This window comes from Thunnus maccoyii, chromosome 5 (genome assembly GCF_910596095.1).
Source record: "Thunnus maccoyii chromosome 5, fThuMac1.1, whole genome shotgun sequence".
Taxonomy (NCBI): Eukaryota; Metazoa; Chordata; class Actinopteri; order Scombriformes; family Scombridae; genus Thunnus; species Thunnus maccoyii.
In genome coordinates this window covers 32,164,819-32,192,370 of record NC_056537.1, presented here as the reverse complement: position 1 = coordinate 32,192,370, position 27,552 = coordinate 32,164,819, and the positions used below count along the sequence as shown (strand labels likewise).

The 27,552-nt window shown below is 41.3% G+C and overlaps 1 protein-coding gene across 2 annotated transcripts in view; it reads left to right on the top strand.

Annotated features, from left to right (window-relative positions):
* sf3b3 (splicing factor 3b, subunit 3) overlaps positions 1-26,823 on the top strand; it is a 33,524-nt gene extending 6,701 nt beyond the window's left edge. For both annotated transcript variants that reach the window (XM_042411928.1, XM_042411929.1), the window contains exons 9-27: positions 510-613; positions 759-924; positions 1,258-1,353; positions 2,204-2,276; positions 3,981-4,132; positions 4,751-4,906; positions 5,422-5,577; positions 7,087-7,230; positions 7,769-7,891; positions 8,129-8,283; positions 8,652-8,826; positions 9,800-10,005; positions 11,066-11,222; positions 18,060-18,185; positions 20,999-21,211; positions 21,415-21,513; positions 24,799-24,942; positions 25,115-25,219; positions 25,339-26,823. In XM_042411928.1, coding sequence (XP_042267862.1) covers positions 510-613; positions 759-924; positions 1,258-1,353; positions 2,204-2,276; positions 3,981-4,132; positions 4,751-4,906; positions 5,422-5,577; positions 7,087-7,230; positions 7,769-7,891; positions 8,129-8,283; positions 8,652-8,826; positions 9,800-10,005; positions 11,066-11,222; positions 18,060-18,185; positions 20,999-21,211; positions 21,415-21,513; positions 24,799-24,942; positions 25,115-25,219; positions 25,339-25,479 — 2,691 coding nt within the window. In that variant the 3' untranslated portion in view covers positions 25,480-26,823. The remainder of the gene's footprint in view (positions 1-509; positions 614-758; positions 925-1,257; positions 1,354-2,203; positions 2,277-3,980; positions 4,133-4,750; positions 4,907-5,421; positions 5,578-7,086; positions 7,231-7,768; positions 7,892-8,128; positions 8,284-8,651; positions 8,827-9,799; positions 10,006-11,065; positions 11,223-18,059; positions 18,186-20,998; positions 21,212-21,414; positions 21,514-24,798; positions 24,943-25,114; positions 25,220-25,338) is intronic.
* The last annotated feature ends 729 nt before the right edge of the window (positions 26,824-27,552 follow it).

Genomic DNA, 27,552 nt, shown 5'->3' with positions numbered 1-27,552 from the left:
GGATATCTTCCCAAATTCCAGTCTTACAGTCCATCTCCTCAGCAAGTAAAACATGTTTCAGTGGTCATATGGACACCTGACTACTGTTTTAAGACAGACTTAAAAAATTGTGTACCTACCCTTTAATATCTTCCCAACATTTCATCGCATCTGAATCCCAAATATTCCCAAAGAGAGGCAGGGGACAAGTCCTGTAGCCTCACCAGCACAAGGCTGCTTGTCTGTTCCACCAGCAGCCTATATCATGGCGGACTGCCCTCTGGTGGTGCATGTTGTGCACTACAACACATCTCGTTAATGGAGTGTCTCTGTGTCATTTAAAGCAGTGCACGTTTTTGACAGTATTAAAAATCATACTTTTGGGATTTACAGATATTGTGGTATACCTTAGCACCGTGATAGCACCCAAGCCTGGAAGCATCCCAGTAGTCAGTGTTAAGATTTCTGTGGGTCAAATGATGGTGTAATTGTTTATATTATGTTCTGAGTAAGTCTGTGTTGTTTTCAAGGTCACAGAAATTCGGCTGAAGTACTTTGACACAATCCCTGTGGCAATGGCCATGTGTGTCCTGAAGACCGGCTTCCTGTTTGTGGCCTCAGAGTTTGGAAACCAGTAAGTGTCAGGCTGTACATCAGTGCGTCCAGTTATTTATCTTGTCTTCCTTACTTTTAGAGTTCACATCTTTTGCTTTCTTTTCAGTCACACATTTTCTCTTAAACTTCTCCTGCTCATGTTGTTCTTCCTCTGTTTCCTTTAGTTACCTTTATCAGATAGCTCACTTGGGTGACGATGACGACGAGCCTGAGTTCTCCTCCGCAATGCCGTTAGAAGAGGGAGACACCTTCTTCTTCCAGCCCCGCCCCCTCAAGAACCTAGTGCTGGTGGACGAACAGGAGAACTTATCACCCATCATGTCCTGCCAGGTGTGTGTGTGTTGTTTCAGGTACCAATGAGATATGAAATACTGTATGATCCAGGAGGGCCAGTTTGAAGAATAAATCCATGTGTTGGAAGGCGTATCTGGGGCCTGAACGCTGCACAGATGTTAATAATACTCTGGCCTAAGAGTAAAGTAGCCTAAGAATAAAGAAAGGTGGAGGAAAACATCAGGCTACCATCTCTTTGGCCCTGAGTAAAGAAAAGCACAGTCCTGGGAGCTGTATCGCTGTAACAAAGTCTTATTTAATTTTGAATTGAAGATGCATTTCTTAACTGACTCATTTTCTATTTTATTCCTCTTTTGTTTTTTTTTTAAGATTGCTGATTTGGCCAATGAAGATACACCTCAGCTGTATGTGGCCTGTGGACGAGGACCCAGGTCTACTTTGAGGGTCCTTAGACACGGATTGGAGGTAAACGCACACACACACACACATATATATGTATATGTACATGCACACACACTCAGCTGGCTGTGAAAGTGATGAGTTTGTTCATGTCTCTTCTCTGAATAAAAGCTGAAGAGTCTGCTCATTATTCTGATCTCAGTACAAACAGAAGAATTTGGTGTTTGCTTATCAGTCTGCATCAAAAATGTAACTTTGTGTCACTTGCTGCTTGTAAACATGAAACAAAACAATCATTGGTAGGTGTTTGTGATTCCATATGTGTTGGCACTGTCAGTCTTATGAGGAGTAACGATCACACCTACGAGTATACACTAAGCTCTGCTGCAGCGCTTTCAGAGAAGATGTGTGTGTTCTGCACTCAACACACACACACACACACAGTACAACAGAAATGCTTCAGTTAGGTTATCTTTATACTCAAGAGAATCATCATAATTTGCTCACATGAATGAGAATCTGCAGCCTGCTCGACATTAAATTGATTGGCTCAGGATGTGAATGTAGGAGAAATGTCTTGCTGGTCACCTGCAGGCCTCAGAACTGGTCCTGAGTCTTTGAACATTTCAAAGTAACTGGATCAAATACTGTAGAATCTCTCACAACACAATACAATATGTCTGCAATTTAATTGTTATGGGAGAAGGAACATTATGTAACCTAAGGATGCTCAGAGTGGTTCTGGTGCAATTTGTGTAGATGGACTGCATCTCCACTTAACTGCTAGTTAGTACGTATTTATGTATTTACTACAAGACTTAAACATGGTGTAAAATGATCATCTGTATAGAGTGAATACATGTTTGAGTGAGTCTTTTGTTCTTTCTCCACTCCCTTCCCTACACGTCTGTATCAGGTTTCAGAGATGGCTGTGTCCGAGCTGCCTGGTAACCCCAATGCTGTGTGGACAGTCCGCAGACATGTGGAAGGTAATGACATACCTGTTTCACATACCTTTTTTCCAACCTCTCATGAACTAAATTTACAACTTATATAGACACAGCATGCAATCAGCAAATGCCAACAGGGACTGGGCTGTGGTTAATGGGACGAGTGGAGTCTTTAGTTCACCTTAATGCTGTCAGACTGAAGGAATCTCACTGTATTGATATCAATCATTACTGATGTAAACAGCCACTCAGCAGCATCAGTGGACATAACTTATATTTAATTGTTGTTTACTGATAGTTTGTATATCTGCCTCTCAAACATTCTAATATTTGCTCATTCCTTGATTTTCATAACAGAGAACAGGTCCCCACTTGCATGCAGATCACTTTTCTTGTGTTTTTTGGTTTGGCACATGGAAGTGAAGAGTCTGTAGAAGTGTGGGAAGATGTTCAGTGCGTGTGTGTGTGTGTGCGCGCGCGCGCGTTTCTTCTTGAATTTATTTTGTGAAATAGTGCATTTCTCTGAAGTCAAATGGTTTTCACATTTTGTCACTTTGTTCCACCACAGCTGGTAAAGATCAGTCATTAGATGTGTGTGTGTGTGTGTGTGTGTGTGTGTGTGTGTGTGTGTGTGTGTGCGCGCATGCACTTTTCCCCTTGAATTTATTTTGTGTAACAGTGAATTTCTCTGAAGTCAAGTGGTTTTTCACATTTTGTCACTTTGTTCCTCCACAGCTGGTAAAGATCAGTCAGTTGTGTGTTTTGGGAGGGGGGGTTGTGTGTACTAGTTTTATGCAAATTCATTGACCGCGTGTCTGTAGTATTTATGATATTTTTCATTATTGTTTATCTGATAACACAGTGTCAAACAGAGGATGTTTGCCTTCCTTGTTATATTCAAAAGATTTGTTATCCTCCAGAAGTCCTTGTGTTGTAAAAGCAGGGATTGTGGGAATAGTGGCGTATCATATTCAGGCCAGTATGGTAACAAGAACAATGTTTAAGGGAAGCAGTGGCCTTAAAGTATTAAACTGTGTGTTTTATAAATAATGTGAACAGACCGACTAGTTTCCGGAGTCTGTTGGCAGGCAAAGCAGCAGGGCTGCCTGCTCTTTTCCCCTCTGGATGGTGTCAAGCAAGCTGCGCCCACATGTTGGTGTCACCGGAAATTATCCATGCCAGGCCTTGTATTCAAACAGCCCAGCTTAATTCTCCTCTGGTGTAAAAAGTTTCTCATTGGTTGTCTTTGAGGAAAACAACCAATTGTTTTTGAGGAAAACAACCAATGAGAAATACATCCACAAAATATGATCCACATGTACTTCCAAGTGAAGGAAGTGAGAGTGTTGTTTCAGCCACAGACCTGAGGTGTTTTGGTTCAAAATGTGGCAGAGGTGGAACCCCAGCTGTGGCCTTCTGAACTTTCATTTATTTATTATATAAACAGGAGAATACTTAAACAGGTCCCGGGCCCATCTACCTCATCATGGGCTAGGAGTTGAACCATGTTAATTTTAACAGATGTTTCTTACACAAATGTCACCCAAAGCGGTCTTTATCACAAGTCTATTCATGTGAAATGAACAATGTTTTTTATGGTAATTTCTGATTACCTTGCGCATCATCCTACTATAAGATCATTTTCATGAATTAATCATTTATTCATCATATATATATCCTCAACCCAGTTTAATCAGCATTATTTTTCTAACCAGTGCTCCTTTGTCGTCTTCTTTTAATTAGATGAGTTTGATGCCTACATCATTGTATCTTTCGTCAATGCCACTCTGGTTCTGTCCATCGGGGAGACTGTAGAGGAAGTGACAGATTCTGGTTTCCTGGGAACGACGCCCACTCTTTCCTGCTCACTGCTCGGTGAAGACGCCCTTGTTCAGGTGAGCGAAATGCTCCTTTAACATCTTCTCTCAAACCTGTAAGCAGATTGAACAACTAGGGTCCCTCCACAAGATGACGTAAAGTTATAGAGTTACATACAAGCAGTCTTGACCATTTTATTACTATTTCCACAGATTTCACAGATTGCTTATCCAGATGATCTTTTAGAGAGGTTTAAATGTTTGGACGTGATCAGTCATCGCTTACTATCCTGCTGGTTTTGGGGAACAGGGTTGAGACAGTTTGTTTTCAAATCAAGAATCTGTCTTCACTTTGTTTTATGAGGCAGAGGTTAACATCTAAAACCTGTTACAAGGAATGTTACACATGTAAACCCATAAATATTTTCTTCCTTTTTGTTTGTCTATGACTGTTTGCCAAAATAGTCTTTAAAGCAACACAGATGACTCTGACATCTTGTGTGTCCTGATCCATCTGGGAGCTGTGGGTTTTATTACAGAGCTGTATTTGTAACAGATAACACAAGATGAATTATTTGATGCTTGAACAATAGTGAATACAAAGTAAAACCATCAGGAATTAAACCAACCCACTAGTTTGTTTCAGCCTCTCCTTGTTATTTCTGCTGCTCAGCCTCTCCCTGCTTCTCCCTACAGGTGTACCCAGACGGTATTCGCCACATCAGAGCGGACAAGCGTGTGAATGAGTGGAAGACTCCTGGCAAAAAGACTATCGTCCGTTGCGCTGTGAACCAGCGACAAGTGGTTATCGCCCTCACTGGAGGGGAGCTGGTGTACTTCGAGATGGACCCGGTAAGAAGGACAATACTTTTACCTATTATTATGTTTCCTCAGGAAACAGACTATTCTTGATGATCTTGATGAGTAAAATTAAGTTTTTGTGAGTTAATAAAATTCAAATTATGATAAACTAGAGTGTGTAAAGTACTTGAGAAACCAAAGTAAAATTGTGTTACTGACAAATACATGTTGAGCATTTCATATCTTATGCTGCTTAGATTTCATACTTAGGTCATAGTTACCAGTTTTGAACATTAACATTTTTAGCTTTTAGTCAACAAGTAATAGATCTCAGTGAAATCTCTCAAGGATTTTAGGGTGCATCTACTACAGCAGACCTCACAAAACATATATGTGGACTTGATGACATTGACAGAGACGCTTGCTACACTTGATGTTTGAAAAAGTGCAACCTCAGAAATGACAGTGCAGTTGAATCTAAATGAGGTACCAAAATAAACACAGGAACACTACAGCTGCATAGTAATACTGTCGCTCTCATCGTCTCCGTCCTCTTTTGTCTCTAGTCTGGCCAGCTGAATGAGTACACAGAGCGAAAGGAGATGTCTGCAGATGTGGTTTGTATGAGCCTGGCTAACGTTCCTCCTGGTGAGCAGCGCTCACGATTCCTGGCTGTGGGACTGGTCGACAACACTGTCCGCATTATCTCCCTGGACCCTTCGGTATGAATAAATACATTTGTTTATGTACTAGACTCTTGGCAAAGCTTTTCTTTGTGCCAGAGAAACTCCATCCAGCACAGCTGACACACCAAAATTATAAATTGTGTGTTTTTATGACACATTTCACTTTGCCTTACCCAGTCTTTAAATGAAAAAATGTTAATGTAGAAGGCAGTTATTGACAGTTTTATTGGTCAGGCTCTAATGTAAGTAAATATAAAGTAAGAAGTAAAAACCACATTAGTAACTGTTTTGAAACTATATATATAACAATTTCACTTAACTAAGGTTGTTTAGCTTCAGGTCATTGTGAAGTAATCCATGTTTGTTCAAATAACAGTTGAGACCCTGCCCTCTGGAAAAGCAACATGAAATTTCCCACCCTGTTTTCACTGCTCTGACGGATGACCGGCACAGTAGCCTTTGCCCTTAAGATAATTATTTTTAGGTTCATGAGAGAGTCTTACTTCAGATGAGACACAACCACAATAATCTGAAGCAAACCAGTCAAACCTATATTTACCCATAAAAAAGAACAAAAGACAGTCCGCAGCCCAGGCAGAATGTTAATAGAGTGGAGTCAGGCATTGATATACTCACGTATACCAGATATTGTTCATTTACCTTTATGATTTAAAGTTTTCCATTGTGTATTTTTAAAGATTAGTGAATCATGTAAAAGATATATTTTGAATATTTTTAAATTAAATGATCCAAATTTGCTGCAAAACATGGCTGTCAATCATGTCTACCCTGGATCCATCAGATTTAAGTTTTGTTTAAAATGCTTGAGATAGAATATGACAGGGTCTATATGTCTGTTAATTGCATGTGCAACATGTATGTTGAGAAATACTAAAATATTTACCAGTATCCTGATGGATTTTGCTTGGTTATGTAATGTTGCCAAATCTCTGACAAGGATTTAAATATGATGTGTGAGGTGTAGCTTGACTGAAAGTGAAAGTGTCTATGGAAACACTGAGTGGAATCTGATGACACATAGCTATCATTACAATATTAATTATGGTGTTTGCCATGTTGCAAACCAGCTGTTTGATTTCCAGTTGATTTGCTGGTTTTCAATCAGCAAACCAGCTGTTTGAACGTAACTTGGAATCAGGACCACCCCCAAGCAGTGCCAAAATTTCAGTAACTGGCCCCCTAAGTGGGGGGAGTGTAGTGGGAACAAGTGCAGAACCTGAGATAAAGGGTCATTAAATTCCTGAAGTGGAAAAGGCCTAATACACCACCTTTCACCAAACCCTGTAGTTTAAACATGTGGAATCAATGCCCACGTTCATTGATACTGATTATTCCTAAAAGCTCTAATTAGCCCTTAATCAGCCACTTATAAGTAATTGGTTTCCAATGTCTATATCACTTAATATGTTTTAAAGAGAGAGAACGACTATGTGTTTGTGTATGCACCATAGTGAAGCCTTTAGATAATGTGAGGGACCTGCTGCAAGTTGATGTTTTAACACCTTGATTTTTCCTCACATTCAGGACTGCCTCCAGCCGTTGAGTATGCAGGCCCTGCCTGCCCAGCCAGAGAGTCTGTGTATTGTTGAGATGGGAGGGGTCGAGAAACAGGATGAACTTGGAGAAAAGGGAACCATCGGCTTCCTCTACCTCAACATAGGGCTTCAGGTATTATTTCTCATTCACCTAACTGAATCTTGTTGAAGTTTTCTTGATAAGAAGTTTTGTTATGTTGTAATGGCAATGCACACATAAATCACACCCCTGTATAAATACACATAAGACATTCATATTTATGTTAGCATCGACTCAGATTGCTCTTGTACTTACTGATAGATCACATAACACAGGCACACTTGGTCATGTAAGTATAGGAGCACGTGTCTTATTGGTCATCCAGGAAGAATATTTCAGCTATAATATGACATTTCTCAATAAATACCGTATATTCTTATTTCTCTAAGAATATCTGCAGCCACCTATGGCATCGAAGTTTTAAATCATTTTAAAATCATCCTATCGTAATCGATAAAGATGGAGGTGTCAGCAATGAGCCATATAATACATGCACCCACTAATTGTTGTAAAAAAAAAAAAAAAAAGTCTATATTAATTTATCATTCTTGAGTTGCTTTAAGATTTATCGTGATATGGGTTTTAGATTATGTCATCTAGTAATGTGTGTGTGTTCAATGTCTTTTCTCAGAACGGTGTGCTGCTGAGGACGGTGCTGGACCCAGTGACCGGTGATCTGTCAGATACCAGAACACGCTACCTGGGGTCACGACCTGTCAAACTCTTCAGAGTCAGGATGCAGGGACAGGAAGCTGTATGTCACTCATAAACATTTGCACATAATCAGAGAATATGCTCTATTACAAAATTCTTTGTTTGTTTGCTCACATACAAGAAATGAATGAATAGTCTTTATGCTGCTGATCAGACCACGTTAACATTAAATGTTAAGTTCATTTTAAAGAAGAGATAATTTGTGATTAATCAAGAATGAGTAGATTCATGGTTGTTGCAGCTGTAACCTATTGTCTCTGTCTTTTCTCACTGACAGGTGCTGGCAATGTCCAGTCGCTCCTGGCTCAGCTACTCGTACCAGTCTCGCTTCCATCTGACCCCTCTGTCTTATGAGACTCTGGAGTATGCCTCTGGCTTTGCCTCCGAGCAGTGCCCAGAAGGCATAGTGGCCATCTCCACCAACACACTGAGGTATATAGACATGTTTGCATATAACTTGAACAGCACTAGAAAGTCAAGGATAGTTTGACATTTTATTTGGAAAATCCTGAGAAGTTTGTACACTGGTTCAGCCAAGAGACGCAGATGTCTGCTGTCTCTTAAGGAAAAGAAGTAGTCTTGAACTATCTCAGTCGCCATCTCATCCATTGTTGCTGCTTGCTGTTAACAGCAGCACAGCACTCTTGTGTCCATATTTCTGCGCTTTAAGTGTTAGGACCCATATTGCATAAGCCAGAAGTTTTTGCTCAGTTGAGAAGCATAGAGCCCCAAGTTCAAAATGATTTGTAACTGTTTGTCCCTCTTCCTCATCCTCTCTCTTATCATTATCTGTCTCGCAGAATCTTGGCTTTGGAGAAATTGGGAGCTGTCTTCAACCAGGTGGCCTTTCCTCTGCAGTACACCCCCAGGAAATTTGTAATCCACCCAGAGACCAACAACCTCATTTTGATCGAGACCGACCACAATGCCTACACCGAGGCCACCAAAGCTCAGAGAAAGCAACAGATGGCTGAGGTATGAAGTATATTTATTAGAGCAGTGAGATGGTCTGTTGGCTAGTGAAGTTGTGACCAGAGGAGAATTTTCCACTTGGGGAGATGATATTATTCTAGTACAAGGCAAGACTTGATCGTTTGTACAGACACCTCTGTACCTGTGTTCTGTCTCCTGGGAGACTGGTCCACTGTCAGTACCCTTTGAGTTTCCTGTGGAGCAGGTTTGGTCCTGCCTGTGTCAGAAAGGATCACACTGACCTCGTACCTGAATGCACACCTTTAACAGAGCCTGACTACACAAAGGCATAATGAGTAAGAACTTACAATCTCTGACATGGTTTAAGTCCAGGGGTTTTGATTTAGAGTACAGAGACCACCCAGGCTGAGCATCAGGACCACCTTTCTGACATCCTAGTCACTTTAAGCCTGATTGTAGCTTAGATTTTATGTTGAAGAGATTGATTGTGGTCAGAGCAGAGTTCAGCAAGTACATTTGGCCAGTTTTTCAGTTTTGATTAATGTATGTTTACAGAAGCAGGGAAGAGACATTTAAACTTAGAGTTTGGATTTCCTAAATTCTTGTAATAATAGAATAGATAGATTTATTGATGCTTTTGGTTTTTGCAGTGGTTTCAGTGTGGGTCATTGCCTGTGGAGGGATCATAAAGTTAGCCTGTTTGAGCAATTAGCCTAATTTAGCAAGGCTGCAGGAAAAGCCAATGCCTCATTCAGACCAGTGTTCGGGAGTCTGTCTGTTTGGATCCCATCATATACCATCAATATCTTCCTTCCTCCTGACCAGGCCTGCATGCAGGTCCGACTCTACCTGTCTTTGGTCAACTGGTGTTGGTGGCAGTGGGCTTTGTCTCAGTATGTCCCACTGAATGTGTCCAGCACCTGGTGATAGGGGAAAAAATGTCTCAAACTGTTCAAAATGCCACAGCATCCCTCCAGCTGACTTCTTTTGTTGTTTGTTGCTGTTGCCCCTGCAGGAGATGGTGGAGGCTGCTGGTGAGGATGAAAGAGAACTGGCTGCTGAGATGGCCGCTGCCTTCCTCAATGAGAATCTCCCAGAAGCTATTTTCGGCGCACCTAAAGCTGGAGCGGGGCAGTGGGCCTCGCTGGTGCGACTGGTCAACCCCATTCAGGGTTCAACACTGGACCAGGTGCAGCTGGAGCAGAATGAAGCTGCATTCAGGTGAGCAGCTTCTGTTTCTTGATTTTGTCCAAGTGGAAGATTAGACGGTTGGTTGCATTTAATGAATGAATGACCAGACAAATAGTGTGGGAAGCAAAACAAACATTCCTCAGTGTAGTGTCATGTACAATATTACTGGCTATAAAGGAAGGGGAGTTCAGCGTTTTTAATTAATAGGTGGGGGTGTTTGTTTACTGTCGGATGCAGCGAAGCTTTAACTGTAATGAAATGATGCGTAAACAGGAAGGAATGGAACAGAAGATAATGGAGGGACGATTAGAGATTAGATAAGATATACGCTGCTACTCTGCATTACTCAAGGTTTCAGTTGATACTGAGAGTGGCGTGGGTGGTGTTAAATGAAGTAATGCAGTCCAGACTCTGATCCTGGACTGTTTCTTTTTTATTTCGCCTTTCACATTGATTGACAGCTTCCAAAACTCCCGACATCTCATAAATTCTAGCTGGAGATTTTCCTGACTGTGAATTTAACCGGCAGCTGCCAAAGCTAAATGTTGGGCTGCCAAAACAGAACAGTGAAGTTTTTGGGCATAAAATATCATTTGAAAAATCATTGTTTTGTGTGTTTGGTGATGGATTGCATAACTCAGAAGAAAGAAATGGTTCTGCTGGTAGAATAAATATAATAATAAGAAAGAGAAAGGTATTAGTCAAATAGCAAACCTTATGTTAGTAGTGTTTTTTCTTCTTTTCTATTTCTTACATTCATCAGTTTGATTTAGTTGGAATGCTGCACTTTTGCCATATTACTTAATTATTGTATTTACATTACATTTTTACATACAGTATATAACATTATCAGCTGTCATAGTAAGCAGGTAACTTGCACTCATACCATGGCAGTATAAAGTTTTGCAGACCCTGTAGCTTCCTTGAATGCTTGATATTTTAGTGGAACTGATGTTCTGAGGAAATGTAGCCTTTCAGTTTTCATCATTTGTTATAAACTGTTATAAACTATTTTTATGTTAAAGCATGGCACAGTAGCCCATATCTCACACCTTCTTTACCTCTCTGTTTTTCCTCTGATATTTTTCAGTGTTGCAGTGTGTCGTTTCACCAACACAGGAGATGATTGGTATGTTCTGGTTGGCGTGGCCAGAGACATGATTCTCAACCCGAGATCAGTGGGCGGTGGCTTCATCTACACCTATCGGCTCGTCAGTGGCGGGGAGAAGCTGGAGTTTGTGCACAAGGTGGGCTCGATTGACACGTACCACACGGAACTTGATTGTGACTCACTCTCAAACTCACTCAGTTTCGTATAGCAGACAAACGGAAAAGTGAAAACTGCCGCTGTATCATTTGCCTGCAGGTGGTGCAAGTGTAAGAAAATTGCAGCAGTTGTTACTTTCTCTGTCTGCACAGATAGTGGAGTCTAAACTGCTGCACTCGCTATTACTTTCCTTGGCAATAGGTGGCACAGATTGGACTGGCTGCACATTGTTGGTTTCAGGTGCTCTGTCAGTTGAAAGATTATTTTATAAAAAAGCAACACAAAGAAGATTGAATAACTAAACAAAAAATGCACATATTAAATGACATGGTAATTTAGTGTGGGGCAGAGAGTGTTAATTGTCTGAGGAGACTGTGCGCCGTTATTGAAATGTGTGTAACCAGGTCATGGTCTGAGGTGGTTACTAATATAAGGATTGGATTCCAGGGAGGAAGGGTCATCAAACTGCCCCAGGCAGTACCACCCCCAGTAAAATTTTGATGACACTAAACACAGAGGTTACTGCCCCTGGCGCCACGCACTGATCCCCGGGCAATTCCCCAGAAACTCGAGCAGGGTGGAGACCATCAGGGTGAATCAGCCCACAGACATTTGTTACCTGATGTGGATTAACAGGGAAGTGAGTCATGAGCGTTGTATTACATGGCGGTGTCAGCCAGTTGAAGTTAGAGGAATTTCCCAACCACTTAACCAGATATGACGTTTTCAATGAGTCTAGTTAAACACACATTATTTATTGATGCACATACACAGATTATTCATACACAACAGTGCTGGCATGATATGCTCATTACCGGATTCGATACTTTCACAATACTTAGGTGACGATTCTTGATTCAAAACTGATTCTCGATTGAATGAATAGAAGAGGGGGCACTACTTTCACAATATACTTCATGTTCATCTCGCAAAGGTAATTATTTAGTCATTTAACAAAACATTCTTGCAACCGAAGATGAACTACAAGATAACTAGCGTGTGTGCGCTGTAGACTGTCGGGGTGCTGCTCTGTTCTTGCAGTTGAGTTCTGCCTTTTTTGTTCTGTCAACATCACATTATCAACTAACATCTAGAAAATCGATTTTTGACATCTGTGAATGATTCAGAATTGTAGGAGATAAGAATCGCAATTCTTATGTGAATTGATTTTTTTTTTTTTCCACCCACCCCTAATACACAAGTTGACATACTACACAATCTCACAGTGGCACATAAATGAATACATCTGACTACACTGACTACATTACCAATAAACACTCAGTTGTAGAGATTTTAAAAATTGTTGCTCCTGCATTTTTCAACAGTACTCCTCTAACTGTAGTTTTACCCCTTGACACTACTTACACCAAGAGCTGACACCAAAGTCATCTCTTGTTACTTCTTACATTACGTCTTTGGCCTCACCCATAGTTGGGTTTGGGTGGCTGTTTTTGAACACTGCACTGACTGAGAGTCCAGCTGTGTTTTAAACTGTAAAACAAAGCAGCCGATATTTTTGAAAACATCCTTAACTTAGCAGCAATTGTCAATAATTTTACCCATGTGTATCCCGTCATATTAGCTGCTCATTTTTATCACAAATCTGTCCTACTACTGCTTCTACCGGCTGACCCACAGGTAACCCACATCATCGTCAGCCTGAAAACACATCATGAAATGTCATAAAATATGAATTTAACAAGCAGTTGAGGATGTGGAATAATAATGCTAATGGTTTGTATGTTGGAGCAATGTGTAACTCCATTTGTTACAAGAAAGTCCTGATTTTCACATAAATATTAACATTAATCAGTTGTTGCTAATAACTGTGATTTTTTTTTTTTGCCAGATCCTGACAAAATAAGTTTCTCTATTTGTTATTGTTACTGTTTGTGTTCAACCTTTTTAATAAAGGCTTGACTTGAGTTAGATGTAAGAAGCAATGGTCCTACTGTCAAGCTACCGCTAAGGTGCATATTTATGAGAGGGCAGTAAAATAAGCACTTTTTTCTACAACAACAGACTGACCTAACATCATCACAGCATCTCAAATTGAGTCAAGCTAACATCGTTATGAGACAAGACAGCATCTGCAACAATGATTGTAGTGTAACCCCCCCCCCCCCCCCACCCCCCCAGCAGTCCATTAATGCAGCAGTCCATAAAAGCTCCAGTCAAGTCTGGAGTCAGTCAGTTGCAGGGGATCAGCTACACAGTGACCAAAGCAAAGTAGCATCCTTTTTTAGCAGACATGCTATCCTTTCTAGCTTAAAGTTATGTGGCAGGATTTATATTCCAGCAGGATAATAAAGCTTAAATGTGCCTCAAAGCAATGACAGGCCTGTTTGAAGACCAATCAAAAGTGAGCGCTGACTTGCATGGCTTTCTCTACTCAGTCACCGGGACCAAACTAGAGCTACAACAATTAATTAATTATTTGCCAGCTATTAAATTAATTGACAACTATTTTGATATTAGATTAATTGTTTTGAGTCTTTTTTTTTTTTTAAGAAAAAAAATGCAGAAATTCTCTGCTTCCAGCTTCTCAAATGTGAATCTTGTGCTCTGGGAAACAGTGATCAACATTTTTCAAAATTTTCTGACATTTTATCAGCCAAACAAGTAATTGATTAATTGAGAAAATAATTTTACAGATTGATCGATAATGAAAACAATTGTTAGTTGCAGCCCTTGACCAAACCCCACTGACAAATGGAAACATTTAAAAAAGAAACATGAAAATGTTATGACTATAATTTCTGTTCCCTTAAGGAGAGGAACACATATAGTATGACCTTGATGATCTGTGGTGATGTATGTGAGGCCCCGCCTGCACATATATACATCCGTCGCAACGTCTTCCTTCAGTCCAATAGGTGTTATATAACATTATAACAGTCATAATCTGTTATTGTCATAACAGATTCACTTCAATTCACTTGGTACAACACATATAGTATGGGACATGTATTCATGCCCCGCAGAGCAGCCACTGAACCAGAGTCAAACCTCCAGCACTCTAGCGTAGGGTCGGGCAAGTAATCAAATTTTATTTTCTATTACGATTTCGGCTTCCAACGATTATGAAAACAAGATGGAGATAAAACACATTCCGTTTCGTAACGATGCTCTTGGGTGTCAGAGCAGCTGGGACAGCGCCGTGACAGACAGACAGAGCGGAGCTTATCCTCACAATTTCACACACAGTCAAATGTTCAGGGCTGCAGACTGACTTATTTAGACGTCTACCACCTAGACCTCCACCACCTGGATGCTATTATTTTAAATTTGAGGACGCTTTGCTCTGTGTAATGATCTCTCCTTTCATTTAGTTCCACGGTGCCGTGCTTTCTCTGTCTGCAGTCTGTTGCTATGCACATGCTTACTTGTAAAAAGCTGGTTAGAAACCTGGTTACACGTTTATATGGCAGAGAATTGGTGTTCTCCAGGGAGTAAAATCTACCTGTGGAAACAAGGTTTCTCTAATCCCATACTCTGATTACAGAAAACAGATTTTCTTTCTGATTCACATAACAGTTAGGAAATCAGCTTTCTAGAGAAAACTGACTGTAACCTGGTTACTCAGGTGCATGTAAACACACTGCATGATAATACGAGTCAATGATTTCTGTCATTTTAGTATTGATTACTCTCTACACAGCATGCATCTTCACAATCACTACAATAACATGATCTCAATTATTTTTGTCTAATTTATTTTTATTTATTATTTTTATATTATTTATTTAAATATATTTGTATATTCTATCATCTATTTATCTCAGTTTTTACATTTATTTGTTTTTCAGTTGATTTATATTTAAAATTCAAGGAAGTCCAGTTAAAAAGACAAGTTTTTTTTAAAAAGTTCAATAAATGCATGATGTTTCCAGAGTCAAGGAGTAATCGTTTTAAATAATCATGATCTCAATATTGACCAAAATAATCATGATTATGATTTTTGCCATAATCGAGCAGCATCATAGACCTAGCAGAGAGGACGGAGTGAGCCGCCAAAGGGGTCCTTGACATCTAAATGATAAAACTGAACAAAAGTGTGTGGTGATGACCAACTGGCTGAAGTACAGATATCACTTACAGATGGCCTTTTAAACAAAGTCCTGACCTGCAGCACTGTTGGGGAGGGGCAGTCGCCCTCTGGTGAGCCGGAGGAGAACAACATCACCTTTCTGCCCTGGTTTATTTGATTTGCAGTGTTTTGAGTACAAAATGCACAATTTATTGGATTCAACAATTGAGCATTCAGGATATTCATACAATGAAGATACACTGATAAAGTGACAAACATTGGGAACACTTGGTCACCTGAGAAATATTGAACACAGCCAAACTAGGGACTACAACCTGAGGCAACAAAAGTGCATTTCTGTGCATGGGGGGGCGTTGTGCTTGAGAGACTGTTTTTAGGAGTGTGCAATGCCTTTTGAGACTGGACCCCTGAACAGAACATGGAAGCGGCCTCTTGGGCGGCAAAAGATGAGGGGCAGCAGTGTCTTCCTGCTGCTGGAGCCCCTCTTCACTCAGTCCCAGAGCTAGGAGTGTGGTTTCTTCCCCCTAGGCGCTAAGCACCTCTAGAGGCCTGGTAGAGGACACTTGCACCAGGTGCCAAGTGACATGGAGTTTGACCAGGTGATTGCAGCCTCACTGGCTGGGAGACCAAAGTCTCAGGTGGTGCTGCCCTCCTTGGTTGAGCTGGTGGTATCGCAGGCCTGCAAGCACTAGCTGCTTGGGTTTCACATCACGTCTAGGGGTGATGCTTCACACAAACCCTCAGCAGACACTGGCTTATCCAAATAAATGGGGGAGAGGAAGAGTGCTGCGCAGTGGGACACAGAATATAATCCGTGGCAACTCTGACCTCGTTGAGAAGAAGTGCAAGCGGACTGCTGGGGGGCATTTGTGTCCCAAGCTCCACCAGACACATGGCTTGATAGCTTGAAGCATGGTAACAGAGCTCAGTGAAGCTCAATAAATATTCTCCAGCTGATATGCAGAGAATCTGCAGTGCTTGGTTGGGAGGGCTGTGGGGCCACCCACACCAGGGTTGTGGGATGGGGCCACCTGGTAGAGGAGAGGGCCACTCCACCTCCAGTTTCTCAGCTGCATGGCGTTACACTGAGAAGAAGGATGTATTGTCCTGGCCAACTGACACAGCAACAGGGTTGTACTGGCCCGATGATAAAGCTGTTCTTGTTCATCCTCCAATAAAGCATGTATGTCCATGCTGACGTCCAGCACGTGATTGTCATCATGGCAGACGGCTAGCTATTGCTCTCGCTAACCCCTCAACATACACCATGTGGTCAGCCCAGTTACCGGTGGGGATTTCGACCAAAAGCTTCTAGGTGTCGGACTCAGATGAAGCTAGGTCTCTCGACTCAGAGAAGAGGGGTTCGTGTTGTGCAATGGTAGTCTGTCCCAGCACTTTCTCCAGGGTTTAGCACTGGAGCTGGTGACAAGATACACAGGACTCAGGCTGAGTCAGCACACTCCTGGTGTGGACAATCCCCAGACAGACGAGACATGCCTCGTGCCGGTCTTTTTAGTGCAAAGAGAAGCTGTACCCCTGAGGACAGTGGCGGACATAGGACTACTACTTCACCTGTTTAGGCTTGGTGCTTGTACCGAGACACAAAGCCCGTGGATAAAACGCAGACAAAATTAGCGCTTTGGGTAGCTGGTGGCTAACACCAACAGGGGCTGTTAAACTAACTTCGAGCTGGCAATAGCCTACTGCGGAAACAGAGCTACCTAGCTGTAGCGAGCTAACCTGACTCCGCAGAGGTGTCCTTAGCTAGGTGAAGAGCGTAAGAACTTAAGCATGACTGTGGTGCCGGATATATATACAGTATGTGCAGGCAGGGCCTTACATATGTCACCATAAATCATCTGCCTTAAAGGCGTGCATAGAGGTGTCTTCAGTCAGGTCACGTGAGGGCATGATATCCCATTCTCTGTGCTGGACCGAGTGAATTGCCTGAAAGGGAACATCACAAGATGCTGTCAGTGATTCTCCAGAGAAGAACTGGGATAATGTGGATTCTCAAATTGTGTTTTAGTTGTGATTAAGCCACATCTTGGACATAGAAAGTATTTAGACAGTTTGACTTGTGACCACTATAATCTAATTTGAAAAATATAATTTACCAAAATTTGATGTTTATAAGAGGTAATGAATTTTTGATAGAAGTCATAGCTTAAAAATAAAATGCTGGATTAGCCGAAGTATGTATTAATGTTAAAGTCATGGGGTGTGATCTTTTTGTAGGTCTCAGAACAACAAGTTAAAATTACCACAGTAGTTTTAAGTTCAGTTTTCAACACATGCTGTTTTATATTTCATTTCTTAACAAAAAAGAGGAAAATCTAAAAATAATCAGCATGGTATCGTGTCACAGGATTTTCCAGAGTTATTATCTTATCTTTTGTGGATGAGTGAGGGACACAGTTACTCTGCAGGCAGGTACATGATATTTTAAAAGAAAATTGAAACAGTGTATCTGCTTACACTGCCTACATTCCGTTAAACTAGCCTGCCTCCAGAACACTTTGAGACCTTCTTGGGTCACAATTTTGACCCAATTTTGACCCAAGGAGGATCTGGAGCTCATGCCTAAATCTGTGTTTAGTGGGATATTGGACCCCGCTTCAAAATGAAGCTCTTTCACTTCTTAAGAAATATAAGCCGTTTCTCTTTAGACACACCGGCTGCATCTCAACCTAAATTCTCCTGAAAGCTGCCCTAAAATAATCTGGTTAGCTGTGGTTTATTAATTCTTTGTTTTTTGATTTGCAGACCCCAGTAGAGGACGTGCCTTTGGCCATTGCTCCATTCCAGGGACGTGCCATGGTGGGAGTTGGGAAACTGCTGAGAATCTACGACATGGGCAAAAAGAAACTGCTGCGCAAGTGTGAGAACAAGGTAAGGCAGCGACCAAAATACACAAACTTCTGTGTGCTTAATGTAGGTCTCTATATTCTCGAGCTAAGCATGAAGCGTTTAAAGAGGAGAAATGTGACCAGAGGCTTTTCAAAAATGCGGGTGAGGACTGTCAGTCTTTGGAGACATACCTCAGGTAGCGTTCACGTCAAGAAGCCAACATTTACCTGACCGCCAGGCCCTGACCAATTGACTGGTCAGGCAAAACAGTCACATCCTGCTACATAATCAGCTTAGTCTCAGTCTGCCTCATGAATTTGCAGTGCAGCTGCAGACCTGATGCAATTAAAGCAGAACATACTATGTGAATTATTGAAGTCCTTGACTAAATATGTTTACAGTTACCCATCAAAGTTTTAAAGCCATACAGTGTCAGACAAGAGTAATAATAATAATGATAATAATGACCACCAAGTGCAGTTGGGAACACTAAGCACCCGGTTTATTCATTGTGGACAATCATTTCTGTCATGTCGTAGGTCTGACTGAAAAAAGATTACACACATGGATGTTTGCACATAGGTCTTTGTCTGCCCAAATGAAAAAAACTGAGAAACCAGGATCAGTGATACTTTTCCTCCTGGGTCTTTATCATGGTCAAATCATGGTTTTTAATCAGAAATGTGCCTGAGTGCAGGTGAAAGTAGTATATAGATTTAAAGGTGAATTTTTCATACCTTTTTGGCTTTTCCCTCCTGTGAGGACAAAGATGTTATTTTTTCCTGCCTGTGAGGACAAAGATGTTATTTTTTCCTGCCTGTGAGGACAAAGATGTTATTTTTTCATTCCTGTGAGGACAAAGATGTTATTTTTTCATTCCTGTGAGGACAAAAATGTTATTTTTTCCTTCCTGTGAGGACAAAGATGTTATTTTTTCCTTCCTGTGAGGACAAAGATGTTATTTTTTCATTCCTGTGAGGACAAAAATGTTATTTTTTCATTCCTGTGAGGACAAAGATGTTATTTTTTCCTTCCTGTGAGGACAAAGATGTTATTTTTTCCTTCCTGTGAGGACAAAGATGTTATTTTTTCCTTCCTGTGAGGACAAAGATGTTATTTTTATCTGACAGTGCACAACGTTGCTGGTTTAAATTGTTTAATTCAATTCAACCGTCTCCTGCTCTTTGACCTATTTTATTCCTTTTTTAAGATTAAATATGATTCTGAAGCATAGAATGGTGCACAGTTTCCTGATAACTGAATTTGTGATGTGTTGAATTGAACCTTCAGCCAGAGAATGTGTCAGTGTGATGACATTAAGTGGTGTGAACCTGGTCATGTGTATGAGGGTGTATTCCCTTTTGTTTGCAGAGGCTTTGTGTGTAAGAAATGGATATTTATGTCATTGTCAGTTGATAGGCTGTGGGATGTTTGAGCTCTAGTGGCGCCTTAGAGGAAAGTTTAAATGAGTGTCATGTTTCTGTCATTTGTGTCTCACGTGTATATACACATTTCTGCCAGTTGCACAATGTGATAATGCACATCAACAGGCGGGGGTGACCATGTGCTGTTAAAAAAAGAAGACTACAAAATCATAAACAATTCTGGTTTTATAGCCATATTATACTCTTTTTCAGCAAGTTAATATCGGTCTCTGAGGTCCCCAAAACATGTCTTTTGAAGTTTTTTGCCGAAAATACCACTGAGATTATACATTCTTGCATTCCTCTGTACCCCTGTGTTTCAGTCCCGTTCTGGATGGGCTGTTTCTGTGTCTACGCAAATGAGCTGCTGCTACCCACGCTTCATTCCGAAACTGATTGTGGTTTTCCAGCCGTGATACAATGCGAGATAACATGACCACCAAAGGAGAGGGCCGTTATTTATGTATGGTAGCGTTACTGATACTAGTATTACAATAACGCCAAGTGTATCTGTGGACCAGAATGGATGTATTAGTCTTGACTTGACTTTACAGCTTTATGGTCTGAGCAAGTTAGCCGCTGGGTGCTAATCACAGCTGCACAACGTTGCCAAGCAAAGAAATTCCTGCAATTTGACCATTTCTTTTTCACATGTGTGTCGTTACGTTCATAGCATGTCTATCATGTACATTTACATAATGTTACAGCAGCAACACACACATACTGGCGAGGATCATGGAGCAGAACATGCTAACGTGTAACAATAAAGCTAGCTGAGCTAGCGCTACAGTTCAAAGTTCCACAAAAGCAACATGAAAAAACAGTTACTAGTTATGTTTAGTGAGGCTAAACATTCACACAGTTTCTCTTGACTGTCTCAATATTCCAAATTAGTCCACATTGCTATCCATATCAGCTACGAACATGCTAACGCCAAGTTCAACAAGCTAATGTGCTAAATAAACCGCTAATAAACAGTAAAATCATAAAACATGGCAAAACATACAGCTTCCAAGTATGAGGTTGGGTCATGGTTTTTCAGACATTTCCCACAAAAAATAAATTGAATCCAACAGGCCTTCACTTCCTCAGATGATGGAAGGACATAAAGACTGTTGTGTTGGTTCTTGCAGCAAACCACAGAACTTTGATTCAGTTGAAAAATTGATTCAGAATGTTTGAGTGGGCAGGGACTGTCTGCCCGCTGAAGCTGTGGGAGAGATCTATGTTCAACAGATCCCGTTATGACATCTTTAAAGGGAGTCAAATTTAAACGGTGTTTTTGCACACATGTTTACTGAAAGATGGTGGTGAAAAAGGGAAAGGATGGTCTTTTCTGATAGTTTGTGGGATCTCTGGAGATTTTCCTCCACAGCACACATTTATCATCATCTTTTCAGTGTACCTATCACTCTCCTTCCTCCTCTCTAGCACGTTCCCAACCTGGTGACTGGCATCCATACCATCGGCCAGCGTGTGATTGTATCTGATGTTCAGGAGAGCCTGTTCTGGGTCCGTTACCGGCGTAATGAGAACCAGCTCATCATCTTCGCTGACGACACATGTCCCCGCTGGGTGACAACAGCCTGTCTGCTGGACTACGACACCATGGCCTCCGCGGACAAGTTTGGGAACATTAGCATTGTGAGTACAAAGAGGGAGAGTGTTGGAGTTGTCTGTTTCTATGAATCGTATGAATTGCGGTACAGGACTTCACCCAAGAAAGTCGATCCCAATCAAAACAGAAGATGTGATTTTATCACCCAGGCTTCTACAACTCTTGGAGTCCAGTGAGACTGACAAGATGAGAAGAAATACATCTCATCATTTACTTTTACTTTTCCCAGGTGCGTCTTCCCCCCAACACCAGTGATGACGTGGATGAGGACCCCACAGGGAACAAAGCTTTATGGGACAGAGGCCTCCTTAATGGAGCATCACAGAAGGTAAAACCACCATTCTTCAAACCATCCTTCTTATACAGACTCCTGAAGGTCACTGTTACATTTATCTAGATGTATTTTGAGAGTCATCTCTAACGTGTATTGTAGATACCAGTGCATTCCTTGCGGTGTAGAGGTCTTCAACGTGACTCGAGCCTGAAAGAACAAGTCAGACATTTATAAATAAATTGTATGTAATCACAAACGTGATAGAAAAGCCTATGTGAAAACAGTCAGTTCAGCATGTGAGGATTTGTTTGGGGAAGGAATTTTGTGCCAGTTGTTGGGCCCAGGCCTGAGAAGTTGAACTGTTCAGGCCACTGCTGAAATTTCAGGCTTGTACAGGACTCCGGCCTGACACACTAATCTGCCTCCTCCACCGCTCTGACCTCTAACCGCCAACACACATGCATAAGCTGCATAACACCGTCAACCACAAGTTTAACCTACTCACAAATACAAGTGTGTGTGGACACACACACACACACACACACATTCATCCCATATTTAAATCCTGGTCAGAAACTGTTTAGGTAGCAGATAGACTGGGAAAGTCCCTCCAATTTAGACATTATAAGCTGGTCCCAGTTGTCTTTGTGAAACTGTTTGTCAGCTATTCCTGCCTCCATGCACATTGATCAAGAATTTCGTTTGGAAATGTACCATGTCTGTTTTTAGATGTGGGTGTGGATGCCTAGATTTGTCTTTATCCAAAATATGTGTGTGTGTGTGTGTGTGTGTGTGCACGCGCATTTGCATCTGGCTGGTTGAACTTAATTATCTATACATGGCTAGGTTAAATGCCGCCTTACATTAAATTAGATGCATTCCACTTTTATTTGATTAATATATCTGTAAAGATCAAGGTTAGGGAGACACGGCTGTCTAGTGAGCAAAATGAAAGGATTGACTGTCTTCACCCCAAATGTCATACAGTGTGTGGGCGACTTTTATGTCATGTTGTTTCTCTCCGTTTCTCTCATTTTTATTCACTTCAGCATTGTTTCATGAGAAAATTCACACACATGTAAAGTCAACACATTACATACAAATATAGAAATCAAAACAGAAAAATCAGTGGAGTTGAAGTTTAATGCAAATACATACATGATGATAAATTTGGATCAATTTGCACCATTTGGATTTAAATTATTTCTGAGGTTGTCTCTTTCTCTTTTTCTGCCAACAGAGGTAAATCTGTCCACTCAAGTTTACATTAATGACTATATTATTTTATGTCAGTTTTATTAACCAGTCCATGTTCTGAAATAGACCACTTTCCACTGGCACAAAACCAGAAAAAAAGGGTGCTAACATGTGTGACGGCAGGTTCAATCTTCTTAGTGATTGAATCTCACCTTCTCCCCCTGCAGACACAACTTGTGGCCTTTGTGGGTAAATTACTATTTTACTACTCTACCGGTCACACGCCTGACAGACACACGGCTTTGACCAGCACCTGGGGAGTCCTTCCCTTCCCAGAGGCTACATTAGCCTCTGTTCACCTCCTTTCATTTCAGCTCCTCAACACTTAAAGAGACTTGAAAAGACATAGACATCTCATGAGTCTTGCGTTGAACTCCGTAGCCTTTGTTGACCGGATGTGACATTTTCCACTGTGCTGGAATCCCCCCCGAGGCATGTGGGCATAATATGCTTAATGTATTTTCAACATGATGGAGAGCAGCTTAAGGTTGCAGTTTGTGACCAAGACGAGATGAGATGTCATGCCCTACCACTGTGAATGTTTCATTTTTCTCAATAAAGGCTGCGGTCCAATTCTTGGTTGTTCTGATAAATCCAGGATTGCTCACAATACCAGTGAAATCCGGCCGGATTAGTGGTCAAACACAAGCAACAGGAAAGAATTAAAAAACTGGCTTGTCTTACAAGAAACTTTGGACCAACTCTTTGTCATGCACACAATTTAAAAAAGCAATGTTTTGTCTTCATCAGGCTCACTTCTCGATAAGATAGATACAAGTCATGTGATCATAAGTCTCACATACATTATTGTGAGATTTTCAGAAACAAGCCCTTTCTTCACTTTTCTTATCTGAATCCCTTTCAAATGCTGATGTAACATCAGTTGTGGCACTCCGTATGGTTCATGACAGTAGGCTGACAGGATGCTCACCTTAGTTCATGATAGGCACCGATTCACGTCTTTCAGATGTAACTCTGGCCTCTTGGCTGAGTGTGCTGAGTCTATGGCCATGACAATCAAACACAAAGATTGTGTTGTCTTATTTCAGAGCTGTGGGGTTTTTATCTCGACTAATCTCATTTATGCCCCCTCGGGAAATGACCCTGTCAGTCAAAAAACAAACTTGTTTTCATTCAGAGCCGTTGTTTCCCATCAGAGGGACGCTGTTCTCTGTTCAAGCATGGCTCATTTGTGTGTCTGAGGCACAGAGCTTATTTTAACTTTGCCTTTGCTTTCTTGGTCTCTTGGCGTCAGTGTCATCTATGTCCTGTAGGCAGTTTGCCCAGACTAATACTGACGTTTTATTCCTCTCCAATGCTGCCTTTGTATCCGAGGTACATCCTAATTACTACCTCTAATTATTTGCAAAGCCGTTTTTTGATGGTTATTGGATTAGATCTGACCATCTGGACCAATTTCCTCTGAGCGGAGGATGACAGTGTGTCTCTTCTTTCTGACCTTGGCAAAGAGTCCAGTTTTCCATACTTTTATATGTATGTGCAGCTGTCAGTGTGGGTGATCTTGGGACCTGAAATGGCTTCAAGTGATATATCAGACTTGTGTGATTATATGAACGGAGCTGCTGGTAATTTACCATTTGAATGACTGAAAAGATAGAGGTTACCGGCTGTAGTAAGTCACCTTCTGATAAGAGGCCATGTCACACAATGAAATGTGGTTTTGCCTCAATAATCAGTCGCTCTATGTGTTTTTTTTGATTAGAAAGCGGATACTGCCAAGTCAATAACCATATTTCACTGTTTTATTTGTGCTTTGACCTAATTTTAAAAGCATTTAAATATTTTCTGGTCATTCAATCCTTAAAAAAAAAAATCCTCCATTCATCCCAGGACATCATGTCAGGATCCATCTTATACAAGACCTGCATGGCTGCACATGCCAGAGAGCCGTACACGAGCTGCCCAATGCTCATCCACTGAGGTTACAGTTATATAAGAAATTCAAGTATACGGTTTTGTTCAGGGTCACATTAGGTAGTTAGGGGCCAGGGGGGGATTTGATTGTTAGTTTATCCTACCAGACAACACATGACTGTTTGTCTCCCTCCGCTGTCTCTGCAGGCTGAGGTGATAGTGAACTACCACGTAGGAGAGACGGTGTTATCTCTCCAGAAAACCACTCTGATCCCTGGGGGATCAGAGTCCCTGGTCTACACCACGCTGTCTGGAGGCATAGGCATACTGGTCCCATTTACTTCACACGAGGTAAACCACAGTCACATCTTATAAATCTCTCATACATCAGTATGGACGTGGATGTCAACAGACACTATCCCAACACCCAACTAGTTCTCTCAACCCTTGTACTTTTTAATGCCCTTTTCTCATGCTCTTCTTTTCAATCATGTCTCTCTCTTTGCTTCATCTCTATGTCCAGGACCATGACTTCTTCCAGCATTTAGAGATGCATATGCGCTCTGAGTTCCCCCCACTGTGTGGCCGAGACCATCTCAGCTTTAGGTCCTACTACTTCCCAGTCAAGGTTGGTTATCTGTCATGTTTTTGTAAAGGCCTCGCATCTGAGCTGTTCATCTCCTTCAAATGTCATGTCATGAAATCATCATGGACTCTGAAAACAACATTTCTGTTTCTGCTCTGCAGAATGTGATCGATGGAGATCTGTGTGAGCAGTTCAACAGCATGGACCCTCACAAGCAGAAAAGTGTGGCTGAAGAGCTGGATCGAACTCCACCTGAGGTCTCTAAGAAACTGGAGGACATTCGTACTCGCTACGCCTTCTAATTGTGCAGACAAAGCTTCACCTGCACACAGCAGGGACGGACGGACACACACCAACACACACAAATCCTGCTGCGCTACAGTACCCCCCCCCCCCTTCCCCCCCCCTTTTAAGGACACAGTCGAGGGACATGTATGGATCTATATTGTTGACTGTGGACAGACTCACAGTGGCTTCTTCTACAAGAAGCTACATGCTTGTAACTCTTACATCGCTCAATTATGTTGCAACTCACATGCACAGTCTCGATTGCCAACAGAAATACCTGCTTTAATTACAAGTATGTGAACAATCACCCACATCGCTGTGTGAGCAATAACACCATCATCTCCCCCCCCCCCCACGTACATGCTATTTGACGCAATTGCTGAGAAATGTGTGTCAGCTTTTCACACCTCCCCTGTACTGTTGTCAGCAAAAATCACACATACACGGACACAAACACACCATTACATGGAAACATGACAAGAGGTTTTCGGCCAGTAATTCTGACATCGCAAGACTGTGTTGCCACAATTATTTCTATTCACACGTACAGCTGTTTGTGTGAACCATGTTCACTTTCACAGCTGTGATAAGTGTCATTCTCTCACACACATACAGACACACATCAACACACACTTGATTGTGTGAACACACATTTATCAAGAACACACAACACATGCGGGCTGAATCCAATTATCTGCCATGTGTGAGCAGGTGAATACGTTCTTATTTACAGGCTTTGAAGCTCATGCCAAGAAGAAAAGTGTAGTTATTCCCTAATGACATGTTGAGTAGAGATGTATTTCATACTGCCTGGACAGAAGACGTCTGAAAACAGAATATTTTTAATGTTTGTAACAGGTTATTTAGCAAGAAGGTGTAATGCATTTTGTGTGTCCTTTTGATCTCAGCAAAATGAAACGTGTGTTTTTTGTATGATGTGATTTATTTTAATGTTTTGTTTAGTTGTGTCATGATGCGTATACCACAGTCCCAGATGGTATCATTCAATCTCTCTCAGCCTCTGGTCCTACCTGTAGTCTTGAGTTGATAACACATCAGGCTCATTAAAGCATATTGCTTACTCACCACTGAGAACCAGTCAAGGCCTCAGGCCACGGTTGGGTCAAGAAGTGTTGGCATACTTTGACATTAGTCTACGGGTGAACTCAGACTAAATAAGTGGGTGGAAGAATACTGAAGGTTAGCACTGGGTGTTGTTCTTCTCAGTCCTGTAAATTCCCAACCTCAGCCACAAGCACAGACATAGCATTCCACAGTAGTCACTGAATTTAGGGGTTTGTGGGATGGGGGCAGTGGTCTGTTTTGTAAATAAAGTTTTGTTGTTTTTTTTTACTTAATACCATGTGTTTGTGTGTCATTTCCTGTCACTGTGTGTTGAACAATCATTGAGCCAAACTGCATTTATGTGTCAGTTATTAAGGCATTAGAGGTCCAATGGTCACTTCTGTGATTTAGTTTTCACAAGTATCATGGACAATGAACCATATGCATGATGTTTTTCAATTAAAACTGAAATTGTTTGGATTTGAGGTTAATTTAGAATTCGCTGTCTGACTTGCAGACAACATCAGCTTCTCTGAATAAAATGTGTAGGATGTGCTGAGTAAAAGCTCAATAGTTTCAGCAAGAAAACAGCCCTGCAACACAGTAGCAACTTTTCACCTCGATGGAGTAATGATTAAAGGAATAATTTTACATTTCGGGAAATACACTAATTCTCTTTCTTGCCAATAGTTTGATGAGAAGATTGAAACCACTCTGTCTACAATAAATATGAGGCTACATCCAGCAGCTGCTTAACTTAGCATGAAGAGTGTAAACAGGAGAAACAGCTAGCCTGGCCCTGTCCAAAGGTAACAAAACTGACCCACCAGCACCTCTAAAGCTCACTAATTAGCACGTTATATCTAATTTGTTAAATTCATTGAAAAACCAAAGCATGAAAACTACAGGTTGTGGTATTACCAGTCTTGGTGTTCAATGAAGCGAGCCAGCTGTCTCTACATTTACCTTACACTTATGAGAGTGGTAGAGATTCTCCCATCTAACTCTCAGCAAGAAACCAA